The sequence below is a fragment of the Toxorhynchites rutilus genome, chromosome 2 (genome assembly GCF_029784135.1).
Source record: "Toxorhynchites rutilus septentrionalis strain SRP chromosome 2, ASM2978413v1, whole genome shotgun sequence".
In the NCBI taxonomy this organism is placed as follows: Eukaryota; Metazoa; Arthropoda; class Insecta; order Diptera; family Culicidae; genus Toxorhynchites; species Toxorhynchites rutilus.
In genome coordinates this window covers 296,565,334-296,579,090 of record NC_073745.1, presented here as the reverse complement: position 1 = coordinate 296,579,090, position 13,757 = coordinate 296,565,334, and the positions used below count along the sequence as shown (strand labels likewise).

At 36.2% G+C, this 13,757-nt stretch overlaps 1 protein-coding gene across 12 annotated transcripts in view; it reads right to left on the bottom strand.

The window, feature by feature from the left end:
* Window positions 1-13,757, bottom strand: part of LOC129771247 (myocyte-specific enhancer factor 2) — a 224,506-nt gene that overhangs the window by 20,790 nt on the left and 189,959 nt on the right. For 11 of the 12 annotated variants that reach the window (XM_055774693.1, XM_055774696.1, XM_055774694.1 and 8 more), the window contains exons 3-4: window positions 3,122-3,325; window positions 2,308-2,623 (exon numbers count right to left, since the gene is read on the bottom strand). In XM_055774693.1, coding sequence (XP_055630668.1) covers window positions 2,308-2,623; window positions 3,122-3,325 — 520 coding nt within the window. The remainder of the gene's footprint in view (window positions 1-2,307; window positions 2,624-3,121; window positions 3,326-13,757) is intronic. The other variant, XM_055774700.1, reaches the window with a different exon arrangement.

The window sequence follows — 13,757 nt, the reverse complement described above, 5'->3', positions numbered from 1 at the left end:
TTTATACTTATTTATGAATTTTGATTGTAGGTTTAGATTTAGTGTTAATATAATGAAAAACATGCTCGCAAATATCAGAAAATGAATATTACTCTGCCGTAATCTCCAAAGTTGACATTAACTTTTTTTTGTTGTTGTAGATCAATAAGGAATATAAAATACTTCCAAAAAACACCGAAGTTTTACCGAAATGTGAAAAAAGGACCTCGTAAAAACTCGAGAACGGGGCAACAGCTTTCATAGTGAACGTTTAGCATAATGAAAGTCACATGACTTCTTCCTTGTAGGAGACCACTTTTTCACATCATCTTATTTAACGTAGATGACTTCAATTATCGTTCTGAATCATATTTCGGACAGCTTCATACTTCGGACACTCTGTAATAATAACTTGAAATGCTTGATGCCCCGATGATATAACTAAAGAATTACTCTAGAAGAAAGAATTGTGATATTAATTTTATAGTTATATCATCACGACATTAAACATTTTAAGTTATTATTACAGAGTGTCCGAAATATGAAGCGGTGTAGTTTATAATTGCTCTGATCGGCTTCTCAATTATTAGAGCCTACGCAACGCATGCTTTGATGGATATACGTCAATAGGTTGTGGAACGAGTGATTAAGATTCGCTGCTTCCACAACAAAATGACGTTGGTACACCAAAAGTTAATAAAGTTAATTTTATTACATTGAATGAGCTGAAAAATAACAGAAAATGTTCTACTCCCCAATACATGTATACCATTTGTATAATATATATATGCTAGAGCCAATATGAGCGAGCAAAACAGGAGACACATTTAAATGAAAGCATATGGAAGCTTTTCGTATAGTTTGCCAACTACACGGCCCAGACAGAGAAAGATATATTTTCGTTCATGTTCTTCTTTATTCTCTTAGAAAACACTTTCCAACTTCATGTTATGATGAGGTGTAATTATATCACGCTTCTTTTTAACAGCACTGGCAGCTATATGGATAGCGTGGTCGTGTGAAATAGCTTTACATTTCAGCCGGCCTTGTTTCGATCCCCATTGACGTCGTATGGACTTTTTTTGGCACAATCCCAAATGAAATGAGAGAAGAAAACAGAAAGAGATGTCTGCTCGCATACATACAAACTATTCTTAAGCTTTTAAAACAGCTCATTATTTGCGCACTTGACCCTCCAGCGCACGAAATGGCATCATTTCTGCCAAAGATGAAATGTTTTCAGCCAACGCTAGTTTGGGTGTACTGCATTTTTTTCACAAATTAAGCCGGTAGCAATGTTTTTTTCTCCATCAAGTGCACACATTTTGTGCAGATCTTATTTTCATAGTGTACGCGTATGCTGATTATACATGCAATTTTAAGAAAAGGCTCGTACTGCGAATTCGTAATTCAAAATGTGAGATTACGGCAGTGCTGTTGACACTTCAACTAATGTTCCGGCATTTCGCTAACATTATTTTCATACAAAATAATTGGTTAGCATTCTCGATCTCGAGAGCGGTTGGTCCTAGGATAAAACGATATATTTAGTTTTTTATGTTGAATCGCATGTAGATTCCAATTTTGTGATACTATTTTGAATGGTTACGGATTCACAATAGATACGATTTCAAAGTTCATATCTCCATTTCGGTGAGTTTATCACGTTTATCACTGTACGTCAAACTTTGTTAAATTGGGGAAGTTTTAAATATAAATATACAAAAATATTCAAGGTCTGTGGGTCTGGTTCGTGCTCCCGTGGCCGAGTGGTTAGCGTCATAACTAACATGCCGGGTGTTCGGGTTCGATTCCCGTTCTGGTCGGGGGAATTTTTCGTCAAAGAAATTTCCTCCGACTTGCACTGTGATCACGCGTATTCTAGAGCTTGCCACTCAGAATGCATTCAAGGCGTGTTATTTGGCATAGAAATCTCAACTAAGTACTAATAAAAATGACGCAAGTAATGCTACGTTGAGACGGCGAAGTTCCTCTAGGAACGTTAGTGCCATTGAAGAAGAAGAAGAAGGGTCTGTTTTAAAATATAAAAGTTTTTAATGTTAGGTTGAATTTTTTAAGTAATTTTTTTTAACAGTGCATTCAAAATGTTATTTTTCCTAAATAGTTCATTCATTTTCCAACAACTTCGTCAAACATTATATTTTAGCCAGGCATCTGGATTTTAAGTTACGATTTCTTGAAAGAAAGATCAATGATTTTGAATGCGGGTAAGTTCCATCCTTAGTATCAATTAAAAAAAAAACTGAGAGGGTCGAGTCAGCGGCCGGCTGGTCAATTTGGCGTGGAATCGCTCAATGGAAAGCATACCTGAATCCGTCTCCGAGCTGGAAGGCCGCGGACTAATACTATTGTGTGCCATCTGGGGACTGCCCTGCAGCATGCTGGAATCGTTGTACGTTCCGATCACCGGCACCGACACTGGCAGCGAGTAACTGTTGCCACCCATATTGACTCTGCCTCCGGACGACAGCTGCTGATTTCGCTGCATCATAATCTGAAAGTCCTCGTCGATCTTATTGTACTTGGCCTCGGTGCGGGGCGTCAGCGTGTAGCTGTCCTCCGGTTCCGGCGAGTCCGGTGACATCGTGCCGTTTTTGTTTTCCTTCTGTGCGTTTACCTGTAACTGTAAGCAGACAGGACTTACAAGAATTACGACTGCGGACAGTGCCACGAGGAGGGGGCTAGCCTCATTGAAAATATTACCGTACACACGCAGCACACACGCACACAATCTCTGCTGTAAACTTGATTGGCACAAGAGGGGGCGGAAGCTTATCGCGAAAGGGGGGAGTAACCGAGGAAGGGTGTGAAAATCTTAAATAACACGATGGTATTATATCCGATAAATGTTAGAACACCACACAACATGTTACAAAACACGATAGCAACGAAATAGAGTAAAACAAACTAAAAACAAAGAAAGGGAATCGCGAAAGGGAAGGACAACTCTAGTAGGGAAATGAAAGCAAATGTCGGAGAGGTTTATTATGAAACACTTCTTTCGGTAGCAACAAATAAGTCAATGCAGGCAGCGGCAGCGGCGGCGGCGGGAGCTTTGTTCCGTTCTGTGCAAGGTAATACTTTGTATGAAATTAGCTCCACAGCGCTCCGGCGTACGTACCTCGATTATGTTCTTGTTTGTCAGCGACTCGTGCGGCTCGTTATATTCGGTGTACTTGAGCAGGACCTTGTCCATATCGGTGCTGGCATACTGGTACAGCTTGTTACTGCTGCTGAAGATGATTAAGGCGATTTCGCAGTCACACAGCACCGACAGCTCGTATGCCTTCTTCATCACACCGAACTTGCGCTTGTTGAACGTCACCTGCGGGGGAAAGTGGGTGGAAAACGACAGTGATTAGTACAGTATCGAAGCATTTCGAAAATGACATTGACTGCATTGAATTCCGGCTTCTAACACCAAATGGCACCCTATGATGAAGGGTTGCTGTACATCAATGATTTATACGACATTTCCCCATCTTACCCTCGCGAGAGCAATGCACAAGACAGTCATATATCGCAACTTGTTTCCTCATGTCAATATACGCAATATGTATTCATTGCGAAAGCTGACGAGGTCATGTTTTTTTCGCAATTGACACACCCTCGGCCACAGGCGATTATATTTTGTTCCACACCAACACTATTGTTCCCCGTTTCTTAACCACTTCATTATACATTTGGCAACGTCAGCTGTGCGTATGGTGCAAAACTACAGAAGCACTTTCCTCCAGACTGCAGGAAAATCGACGCGGTGCCACCAACGAGAAAAGGTGCACCACTGTGTGCCATATGTTCGTTCCATTGTATGTTTAGTTGGTAAACTCCTTTGAGTGATTTTTGACATTTTAGTATTCGAAATATTTTTTTTTATTCTGAAACTTCAATTTTGATTTGTTCCTTTGCTTTTTATGAAAATTCAGAAAATTTTCCAAAAACCACTCAAAGAAACATGTTCGTAAAAGTTGCGGGTTTGAGTTATATCGATTATAAAAAAAAAATCCGCAGTAAGATGAGTTGTAAAAAGTAAAACTCCTTTTTTCTTACACATTTCCTTATTCATTTTGTAACGTTTGAACGATTTGTAGCCAAGTATATTGTCTTTCGTTTCAAAAGTTCATATCTCCATTTTGGTGAATTTACCACGGCATCACTGTACGTCAAACTTTGTTAAATTGGGGATGTTTTTAAATATAAATATACAAAAATGTTCAAGGTCTGTGGGACTGTTTTAAAAAATAAAAGGTTTAAATATTAGGTTTAATTTTTGAGTAAAATTTTTTAACAGTGCAAATGTCATTTTTCCTAAATAGCTCATTCATTTTCCAATAATTTTGTCAAACATCATATTTTAGCCAGGCATCTGGATTTTGAGTCACGATTTTTGAAAAAAATATCAATAATTTTGAATGCGGGTAGGTTCCATTAGTATCAATTTTCAAAAAAAACCTGAGAGGGTCGAGTCAGCAGCCGGCCGGCCGATTTGGCGTGGAATCGCTCAATGTAAAAGCATACCTGAATCCGTCTCCGAGCTGGAAGGCCGCGGACTAATACTATTGTGTGCCATCTGGAGGCTGCCCTGCTGCTACTATTCAAATCGATTTGACGACCTTTGTGTCGAAATGTTTGAAATTATGTTTTTAAATACGTTTTTTCTAGTGTAGGGTTTATATTGAGTTTTTTCTTCATTTTTTAATGAAAATTTATAACTTTCCAAAAGTCACTCGTAGAACAAATTTAGTAAAAGTTGTCGTTTTTTAATTTATATTGATTTATAAGACGGATTTCATGCCAACTCGTCTTAGGAGTTGGCAGCACCATCTCAGATAGGAGTGAAACGTTGTGGGTGTAAAGATATTGGCCATTTAAGCAATTTTGCATGCTTGAAATCTTCTAAAAAGAATTAGACTACTTTTTTAAAAGACCAACATTTTTTTCTTTTTTTTACAAAATATTATAACTTGAAAACTATAATATCTACAAAATTCTGATCACAGGTTAAAATGTAGGAAATCGTCAAAATTTTCAGAAAAAATCCCAAATTTTTATCAAAATAACACTGAAAAACAATTAAAATTTGAAATTCATTTTTCTCAAACCCATTTTTTAAAATTCTTACAAAAATTACAAAAATAGTCGTTACCATTTCCAACAAGTCACCCATACATCAGAAGATGGGCATTTTTACAGGGACATCAACTTTCTATCTCAAGATTGTTTCTGAAATACAGAGCATTTTTTATGAAGACTTCCGAAAAAATACTCGAACATTTGTTTGTGTAAATTCTCGCGTTTGATATGTTTTTAACATGTTTCTAAATAGAAGAAAGTTTGCAGAACTCGTAAATCGCAATAATCTTTACAGGGAAACTTCGATATTGCGTACCCTCGTTATAACGTACCCTCGATATAACGTCACTCGATATAACGTACATCTTACTTCGATATAACGTACACATTTTCAAAGTCCAAAGGAATAATTTTTTGTATATAGTTTTTCCGAAAGAACAATAAATTATATGTATTTTGATACTGAAGCTTGATTTGTACATTCAACTAATCTCGAAGTACAACTGTTTAGTGATTCCGGATTCTAAATGAATCAAGTCTTAATCAACAGTATGAAGGGAAACATCATGAGAATGGTTGAATTCGTCTTTTAGTTGAATTTATTCATTAACCTTACTCAAATAGCAACACAATAAAGTAATATAAGTTACATTTCTGAGTTCATTTTTATGCTTCGATATAACGTACAATTCGATACAACGTACAATTTTGAAAGTAAAATGTACGTTATATCGAAGTTACCCTGTACATAAAAATGTTACGAGTTAAACATCAATAGTAATTTTTCAAAGAAGACAAAAAAGTTGTTGTTGGAATAATTCTTTCCCTGTAAAAGTGTTCATCTTTCGATGTATGGGTGACTTGTTGGAAATAGTAAGGGCTATTCATACCTATTTTTTCAGAATTAAAACATATTTGTGAGAAAAATAAATTTCAATTTACAAAAAAAAATGCCAGTGATTTTTTTTAAAATTGTTTGATATTTTTAAAATAAAACTTCAATAATTTCCCTCATTTTATTTTTTTATCAATATTTTGGAGGTCTTATAATGCCTGTAAAAGTGCTCATTTTCCGATGTAAGGGTGACTTGTTGGATTATAATGGCCAATCGCATAGTAAGTTTTTGAGAAAAAATGGATTTCAATTTTAAAAATATTTTTTTTCCCAGAAGAATTTAAAAAAAAAATCGTTTGATCAGAATTTTCTAAATATTATAGTTTTCAAGTTACCATTTGTTCTAAAAAATAGAAAGAACAATTTTGGCCCTTTACAAAAAAAAGTATATTTTTTACCAATGTCTTTACACCCACATCGTTACACTGCAATCTGAGATGTTGCTGCCAATGGCGGCCAGTCGAGTTGGCAGTAATGCAAGAAAGGTAAAAAGTTGCTAGAATTTTTGTTTTACTTTTGCGATATATAGACGAAAATGTCCGTTCAGAAACTCGGATTCATGGTTTTGAACAAAAAAAAATCAGTGTTAGACTTCAATTTTTGTTTTCATTGATAAATTTTTACAGACAATTAATTTTTCATGAGTCTATTATAGGACACATTTCTGTGGGAGTTGCTGTTACATCGGTTCAAAAAAAAATCTGAATCAGCTAATATTTCCACATCAACGAAGTTTGAATGAATTCTGAAAGGGTACTGCAATCCTCACAAATGATGTTGGCGACGACAACCGCGAAAATGGCATCACGCCCATAGGATGGCCACCGGGGCAAGATTCGCCTACCGGGTGCATAATACACGGCGATGACATGACAAAACGAAAAAGAAAGAATTAATCACATAGGGACATAAACAAAAGAAAATAGAAATCAAACAGAAGGAATGCGTGAAGCTAATGAAAAAATTATAAATTAAATTGAATTGTTGAATTATAGAACGTGTTAAAATTATTTCGGACAGGACAATGTAAGTTTAATTTATACGTTTTGAATTAAAATGCTGATTATTACAAAATTAATTACAGCTTAAATCATACCCTTACAAATGCTGTGTACCTTTAAAAAAATCGCGTTAGATCCAAAGACCGCGTAGAAATCGCGTTAATTTTAAAATCCGCGTGAAAAAACAAGGTCACCTGAAAATCCACGTGAAAATCGTGATAGTGTGCGGCACTAATTTCCTTCATAAGTACTAAAATTAATTCAAAATGATTAAATGTCCACGAAGCTTCGGCTGAGGGAGAGATGATGTGATAATGTCCCGTGACGATAATGTGAGACGCTAACCACTAGGCCATTGGAGCATTCCAATCTACTAGGTGTGTAAATCCGCTTTTCATTCGCATAGAATGTTGGTTGAAGCTTACGGCGAGCATACTGCCGGAAAATCACAATGTTAGCGGCTTAAAAGTTGAAAAGTGTGAATTTTAATGCGAGGAACGAGGAATCTGCGAGACCACCGAAAGTGTTTTAGGGCGATGAATAGATCAACGTATATTGTATTTATTGTACCGTCATCCGGGGGCAAATTGATCACCGGGGTGAAATTGATCAATCGTATTACTGAAAACAAACATAAATTTTCAGAGGTATTATGCAATTTAATTTTAAACTTTTTCAATCTGACATGTTCGATAATCATCTGAAGGTTCTTTTTGTCAATGGCTCTCAATGAATTACTTATTAAATTGCATGAAAATTAACATTTTTCTGAATAGCATTTTCGTTTCCTTTTTTAACTATGGTGAAGAACATATTTTCAACACACCAAAACAATATTTATAGGCGCTAAACACATTAATTCACTTCTAGCCGATACTTGATGAGTTGAATAAGTAATCGAATACTTCTAAATACTATTCAAGTAAGAAAAAACTATTCCACAAAAAGCACCAAGAATGACCAGAACCAAATCCCATCATGCGACATATCGATCATCTTGGTTTGTCTAAACTAGCTCGTTGGTGACTATTTCAAGGATTTTCGGCCACAATTGGATAACCCGAATGGTCTCCGGATGACCTACAGATCAGTGTTCAAATCGAATTATGGAAAGGCATGACCACACCTTTATGTGGATTAAATTATGTTTTTGATCCTCAAACCCTTGAATTGTCATTAAAATGACCATACGTGAAGAATTAATTGGTTTTCTATACATTTTCGTGCATATGATACTAGAAAATCCTACAAAACATAGATTGATCAATTTCACCCCTAAGCTACATTTTGAAATTTTCGCTAAAAGATTTCCAAATTAACGCTTAATGATTTTTTTGAACAAAACTTTCCATAATGTTTTGCGGTCTTAGCGCCAGTACTGATTTAAAAAAATAATTGGGTATAAATCTATAACATAAAAAATCGGAAATATTCACATTTTTCTGAGATTAATGAACAAAAACTAAACCACTAAAGCAAATTGCCCCCGGTTTACGGTACTTTTATATTGTTATTCTTGTGGTTGTTGTAATGGTGTGTTCATTTTCGTCCACATCTTCGCTCTATCAAATTATTTTTATTGTCGGTTTTAATACTTAGTCCCTTTTGTGAGATTGTAAAATTAGGAGGAATCAACGAGAACAAATAGCGCACTACACTAAATTTATTATACCAGCGCTTCAATGCGGAAAATATTGGACTTCATCGTTAAAAGATAAAACTTTCGGCCATCGTCGAAAAAAATTTAAAAAAGTTTAAAAATTATTAAGGACAAACTATTTCATGAATATTGATTAGAGATTTACTGGATTTATCATCATTCAGTGAGCCATAAGTTAAAAAAACTATGAAGAAAACAAATTATGATCGAGAAACAAAACATCCTTTTTCTAACTTGGCATATAGAATACACTGAATCCTTTTCTAACGCGACTGATGCTTACGCGCAAAAATAAAGTCGCTTTAAAAAAACGAGTAATTTCAAGCAAACCGCGTAAGGAAAAATTGCATAATTTGCATAAGAATCACGTAAAAAAAAAGATTGCCCCATCACGCCGGCGCTCGTCACAACCACACTCGCGAACGTTCTCGCGCAAAATGAAAACACGCAAAAAAAATCGCACAAAAAACAATCCAGAGTATTCAGGAAGGTAAGCATTTTTGTTATTGAAATAAGTTTTTTTTTCTGAAATATCAGCAATTCTACGGAAAAAAAGTTATATGATCTCATTCTCAACCGCTGGAGTGATTTTGTCATTTACACCGTAAATTGAAGATCTGTTGATGTAGCTGATGTAGTTTTGGGGAGAAAAACTAAGGTTTTCTAAGGTACTTAATCTTGTATTAAAAAAATACGTGAGCAAAGTTTTTCCGGGGTTTCAATCCGATGGTTTGCAGCGAAAGATAATTTTATTTTAAATTACATAATTTTACAAAAAAAAAAATAGCGATGTACTCGAAGTCGTTTTGGAAATAATTTTTTTTCAAAATAAATTTCATAGCTGATGTAATCGATCGATGGAGACGCATGATGAAGTACCTTGCGTCTTCAAAGGTGTTTTCGAAAACAAAATTTCGATGCCAAATGTCCTAAAATTGCATGGAACGTCGAGTTATACAGTTATCTCAATAATTTTTTTTTATCAAAAATCGACTTTTCAGACAAAAAACGACCAAGAGCCAAAAAATCAATTTTTGACAAAAAAAATTGAGATAACAGTAAATCTCGACGTTTCGTGCAATTATCCTTTTGAACTGATATTTTGCATTGGGTATTTTATCGTGTAAATCATCATTTCGCACGAAGTTCCATAAGAAAAATTTAGATGACCTTTTTTCATAGGCACCTTAAACCATACGTTTTGCCTCGTATTCCGAAAGGAAAACTAAGTGTCGATATTTGACAAAAAAAATTTAGATATGACAGTAGATCTCGACTAACGGGTGTTAAATAAAAAATGAGAATTTTTTCAATCACATATAAAAAAAATTTTTTTTTCATCGATTTCAGTATTTTTTATTAATAACATAATGTATTTTCTTCAAAAAAATGTCAGTGAATGTTTGAGTAAGGGCCGTGGTCTGCTGTTCGACGCAACTTTGTCGCGATGCTCTGACAAGAACGTTGTACGGTTCTACGAAACGCATTTCCAGCAAGGAAAAAAGTTCACGGTGGCACATTTTAAGGAAGAAAATGTACCTGTCAGTACGGTATATCGTATCCTGAGTTCCCTGAACGTAGAGCGGAAGGTCGGAAGTGGTCGTCCGGTGACGATAATGACGAAGCAGAGGAAGACATCGTTAAAGAAGGTGTTTGACAACAAGGACGCAACCAGCCTGCGTGACGCCGGTCGGAAATATGGCTGCTCCCACGTATTGATCCATCGGACCCTCAAGATGGAAGGAATCGTCTGCAGGAAGAAGACGAGGTCGCCGGAGTACACGGAGGTGCAGATTGAGACGGTTAAATCACAGTGTCGGTGGATGACCAAAAAATACCGCGGGACGTCTTTCGTTCTGAACGACGAAAGCTATTTTCCGCTGTCCAAAACGCATATTCCAGGAAATGATAATTACTACTCCAGCGACAAGTCATCCACACCGCCTGAAATGAAATACAAGTTCAAGCACAAGTTTGAAAAAAAGATTATGTTGTACATCGCCATTTCCGACCGGGGCATTTCAAAGCCTTGGTTTAAGCCGAGCGGTCTGGCAATCAACTAACAAATCTATCGAGCAGAGTGTCTCGATAAAATCCCGCTGCCGTTACTGAACGAGCATCACGCGGATGGGAAGTACGTCTTCTGGCCGGATAAGGCGTCTTCCCATTACGCTAAGAAGACGCTGGCGTATCTTGAGGAGAAAAAGATACCGTTCGTGCCGAAAGATCGTAACCCAACAAACTTGCCCCAGTGCCGCCCAATAGAATTTCTTTGGCTCACTCAGTGCCCTAGTGTATAAAAACAATTGGAGGGCCAAGGACACGAAGCAACTGACTACAAGAATCCGGAAAATGGACGTAAGTGCCGTACAACGTTCTTGTGAGAACATCGCGACAAAGTTGCGTCGAACAGCAGAGCACGGCCCTTACTCAAACATTCACTGACATTTTTTTTTGAAGAAAATACATTATCTATCTATCTATATATATAAAAATGGAGTGATGTCTGTCTGTCTGTCTGATTCTTATAGACTCGGAAACTACTGAACCGATCGACATGAAAATTGGTATGTAGGGGTTTTTGGGGCCGGGGAAGGTTTTCGTGATATTTTGAGACCCCTCCCCCCTCTCTAAGGGGGGGGGGGAGCTGCCATACAAATGAAACACAATTTTTTGCATTACTCGGAAATTAATCAATCAAACGAAACCAAAGTTGGCATGTGAAAGTTTTAGGGTGCAATAAATGTTTCTATGATGGTTAGACAGTCCTTCCCACACTCAAAGGGGGGGCTGCCATACAAATGAAACACAAATTTCTGCATTACTCGAGAATTAATCAAGCAAATTAAACCAAAGTTGGCATGTGAAAGTTTTAGGGTGCAATAAATGTTTCTATGGTGGTTAGATACCCCTCCCCCCTCTCTTAGGGGTGGCTGCCATACAAATAAAACACAAATTTCTGCATTACTTGAGAATTAATCAAGTAAATGGGCGGGACTTATAAAAAAATACTGAAATCAATGAAAAAAATTTAAAAAAAAAATATATGTGATTGAAAAAAATTCTCATTTTTTATTTAACAACCGTTAGGATTGAGCGACCTTGGATCGATCTTTAGAGGATTGATCTTTTCGTTTCTGATTTCCTATTGTTTGGATCGTATTTGTTGTCCAAAAAATCGTGAAAATCTATCTTTCCGATCTTTTTGATCGTGAGATTTTTTTTTGTAAATTTGTTTTTCAGTGAACATTGATTTTAATCTCACCAAAAATAACCTGATAACAAAATTCATAAACATTAAATCCCTTTCAAGGCTGTCAAATTAGTGGTCGCAAATTTAGAATAGGCAGTTTTGTGAGTTTGGACATTACAAAACAAACACACAAGTTATATTTACACCATCATTTTCACTAGGCTGACTGTGAAGCTTGTAAAGAAACTGGATGCTGAAACGTTTTTTTTTTCTATCAAGATTTTCAAGTCCAAGACTACCACATACCAGACGTATGGCATGGTTGGATTTTATGGTATTACTAGGTGACCCGGCAAACTTCGTCCCGCCCAAAATTTATTTTTCGTTAACACATCTACGTTTTCTTATTAGGCGCTGTTCATGGGTCCAATCATAGAATTGTTCATTGATTGATCTTCTAATCTACCCTTCAAAATTACCATTTACTATAAAGTTCCTAGTACTTCTACCAAAACTCGTCATTATAATATCAGATCATTTTCAGACACAATTCTCGTTCAAGATTTTTCAACAACATGCAAATAACATGTTTCTCCGTTACACGGAATAAAAGTTTGATACAGAAAAAATGATAGAATAAAGACAGCCTCAAATCAAACAATTCCTCTCTCGAATTTTGCTGTTCTCGGTGATCCATTTTTATTTATATAGATAGAAGAAGATATATGAGTGCGTTTTATCACATTAAAATCCATTTCCATTTTCGAACGGAGAAACAATCTCGTTAGCGCAAACATCAAATGGAAAAAAAAATCTCGTACATAAAAACCCTCACATACTAAATTTGGCTCCATTTGCTTGATCAGTTCTCGAGTAATGCAGAAATTTGTGTTTCATTTGTATGGCAGTCTCCCCTTAGAGAGGGGGGAGGAGTGTTCATCTCTATACGCCAAGTTGGTTCCTTTTGCTTGATTAGTTCTCGAGTTATTCGGAACCCCCCCCCCTTCCCCTGTGGAGTGGGGGAGGAGTGTCAAGCCACCTCAGAAACATTTATTGCCTCCTAAAACCTCCACATGCCAAATTTGGTTGCCTGATTAGTTTTCGAGTTATGCAGAAATTTTAGTTTTATTTGTATGGCAGCCCCTCCTTAGATAGGGAGGAAGAGTGTCTAACCACCATAGAAACATTTATTGCATCCTAAAACCTCCACATACCAAATTTGGCTTCGTTTGCTTGATAAATTCTCGAGTAATACAGAAATTTGTGTTTCATTTGCATGGCAGCCCCCAGAAACTCCGAGAGGTTGGTTGGGACATTTCAACTTTTGAATTTCACGTAAAAATAATGGATTACTTTTACCCCGACCTAATATATTCGTCGAAATCAGCAACAAAAGAGTAAAACTATCTCAGAAACAAAATGAAACAAATGTTCGAAAAATTTTGATATTTTGTGTAAAAAAAAAAATCAACATTCCATAAAGGATATAAACTAGTGATGAAACGGATAGTAGTTTTGTCGGATACTGGATTTCCTGGATTTCCGGCAAGCTTCGAGGCCGGATAGCCCGATAGTCGGATATCAGGCAGCCGAATACTCGGCTCTTTATTTGCAAATGCGAAACTGAGAGAAACCACATGTGTTCATGAAGCAAATAAAGGACAATGTTTCAGGGAGTAATGAACACATGTTTATCTACAAATGAAGAACTATAATCCAGTTTTCAGTATAGAATGAATATCCCTTAATGGTTTATCAAGTTTTTTGGAAAGAATAATTCACAGATTTTTTTTCTGTTGGGGGTTAATAAGAGAAAAGGATACAATGATGAAATTTTTGTGGATATATTAAAATAATGTTAATACTAGTCGAGAAAGAGTGAGTACTACAAATTAAAGTAAGCAAAGAAGATCAATCAATTATTTAGAAAAAAAT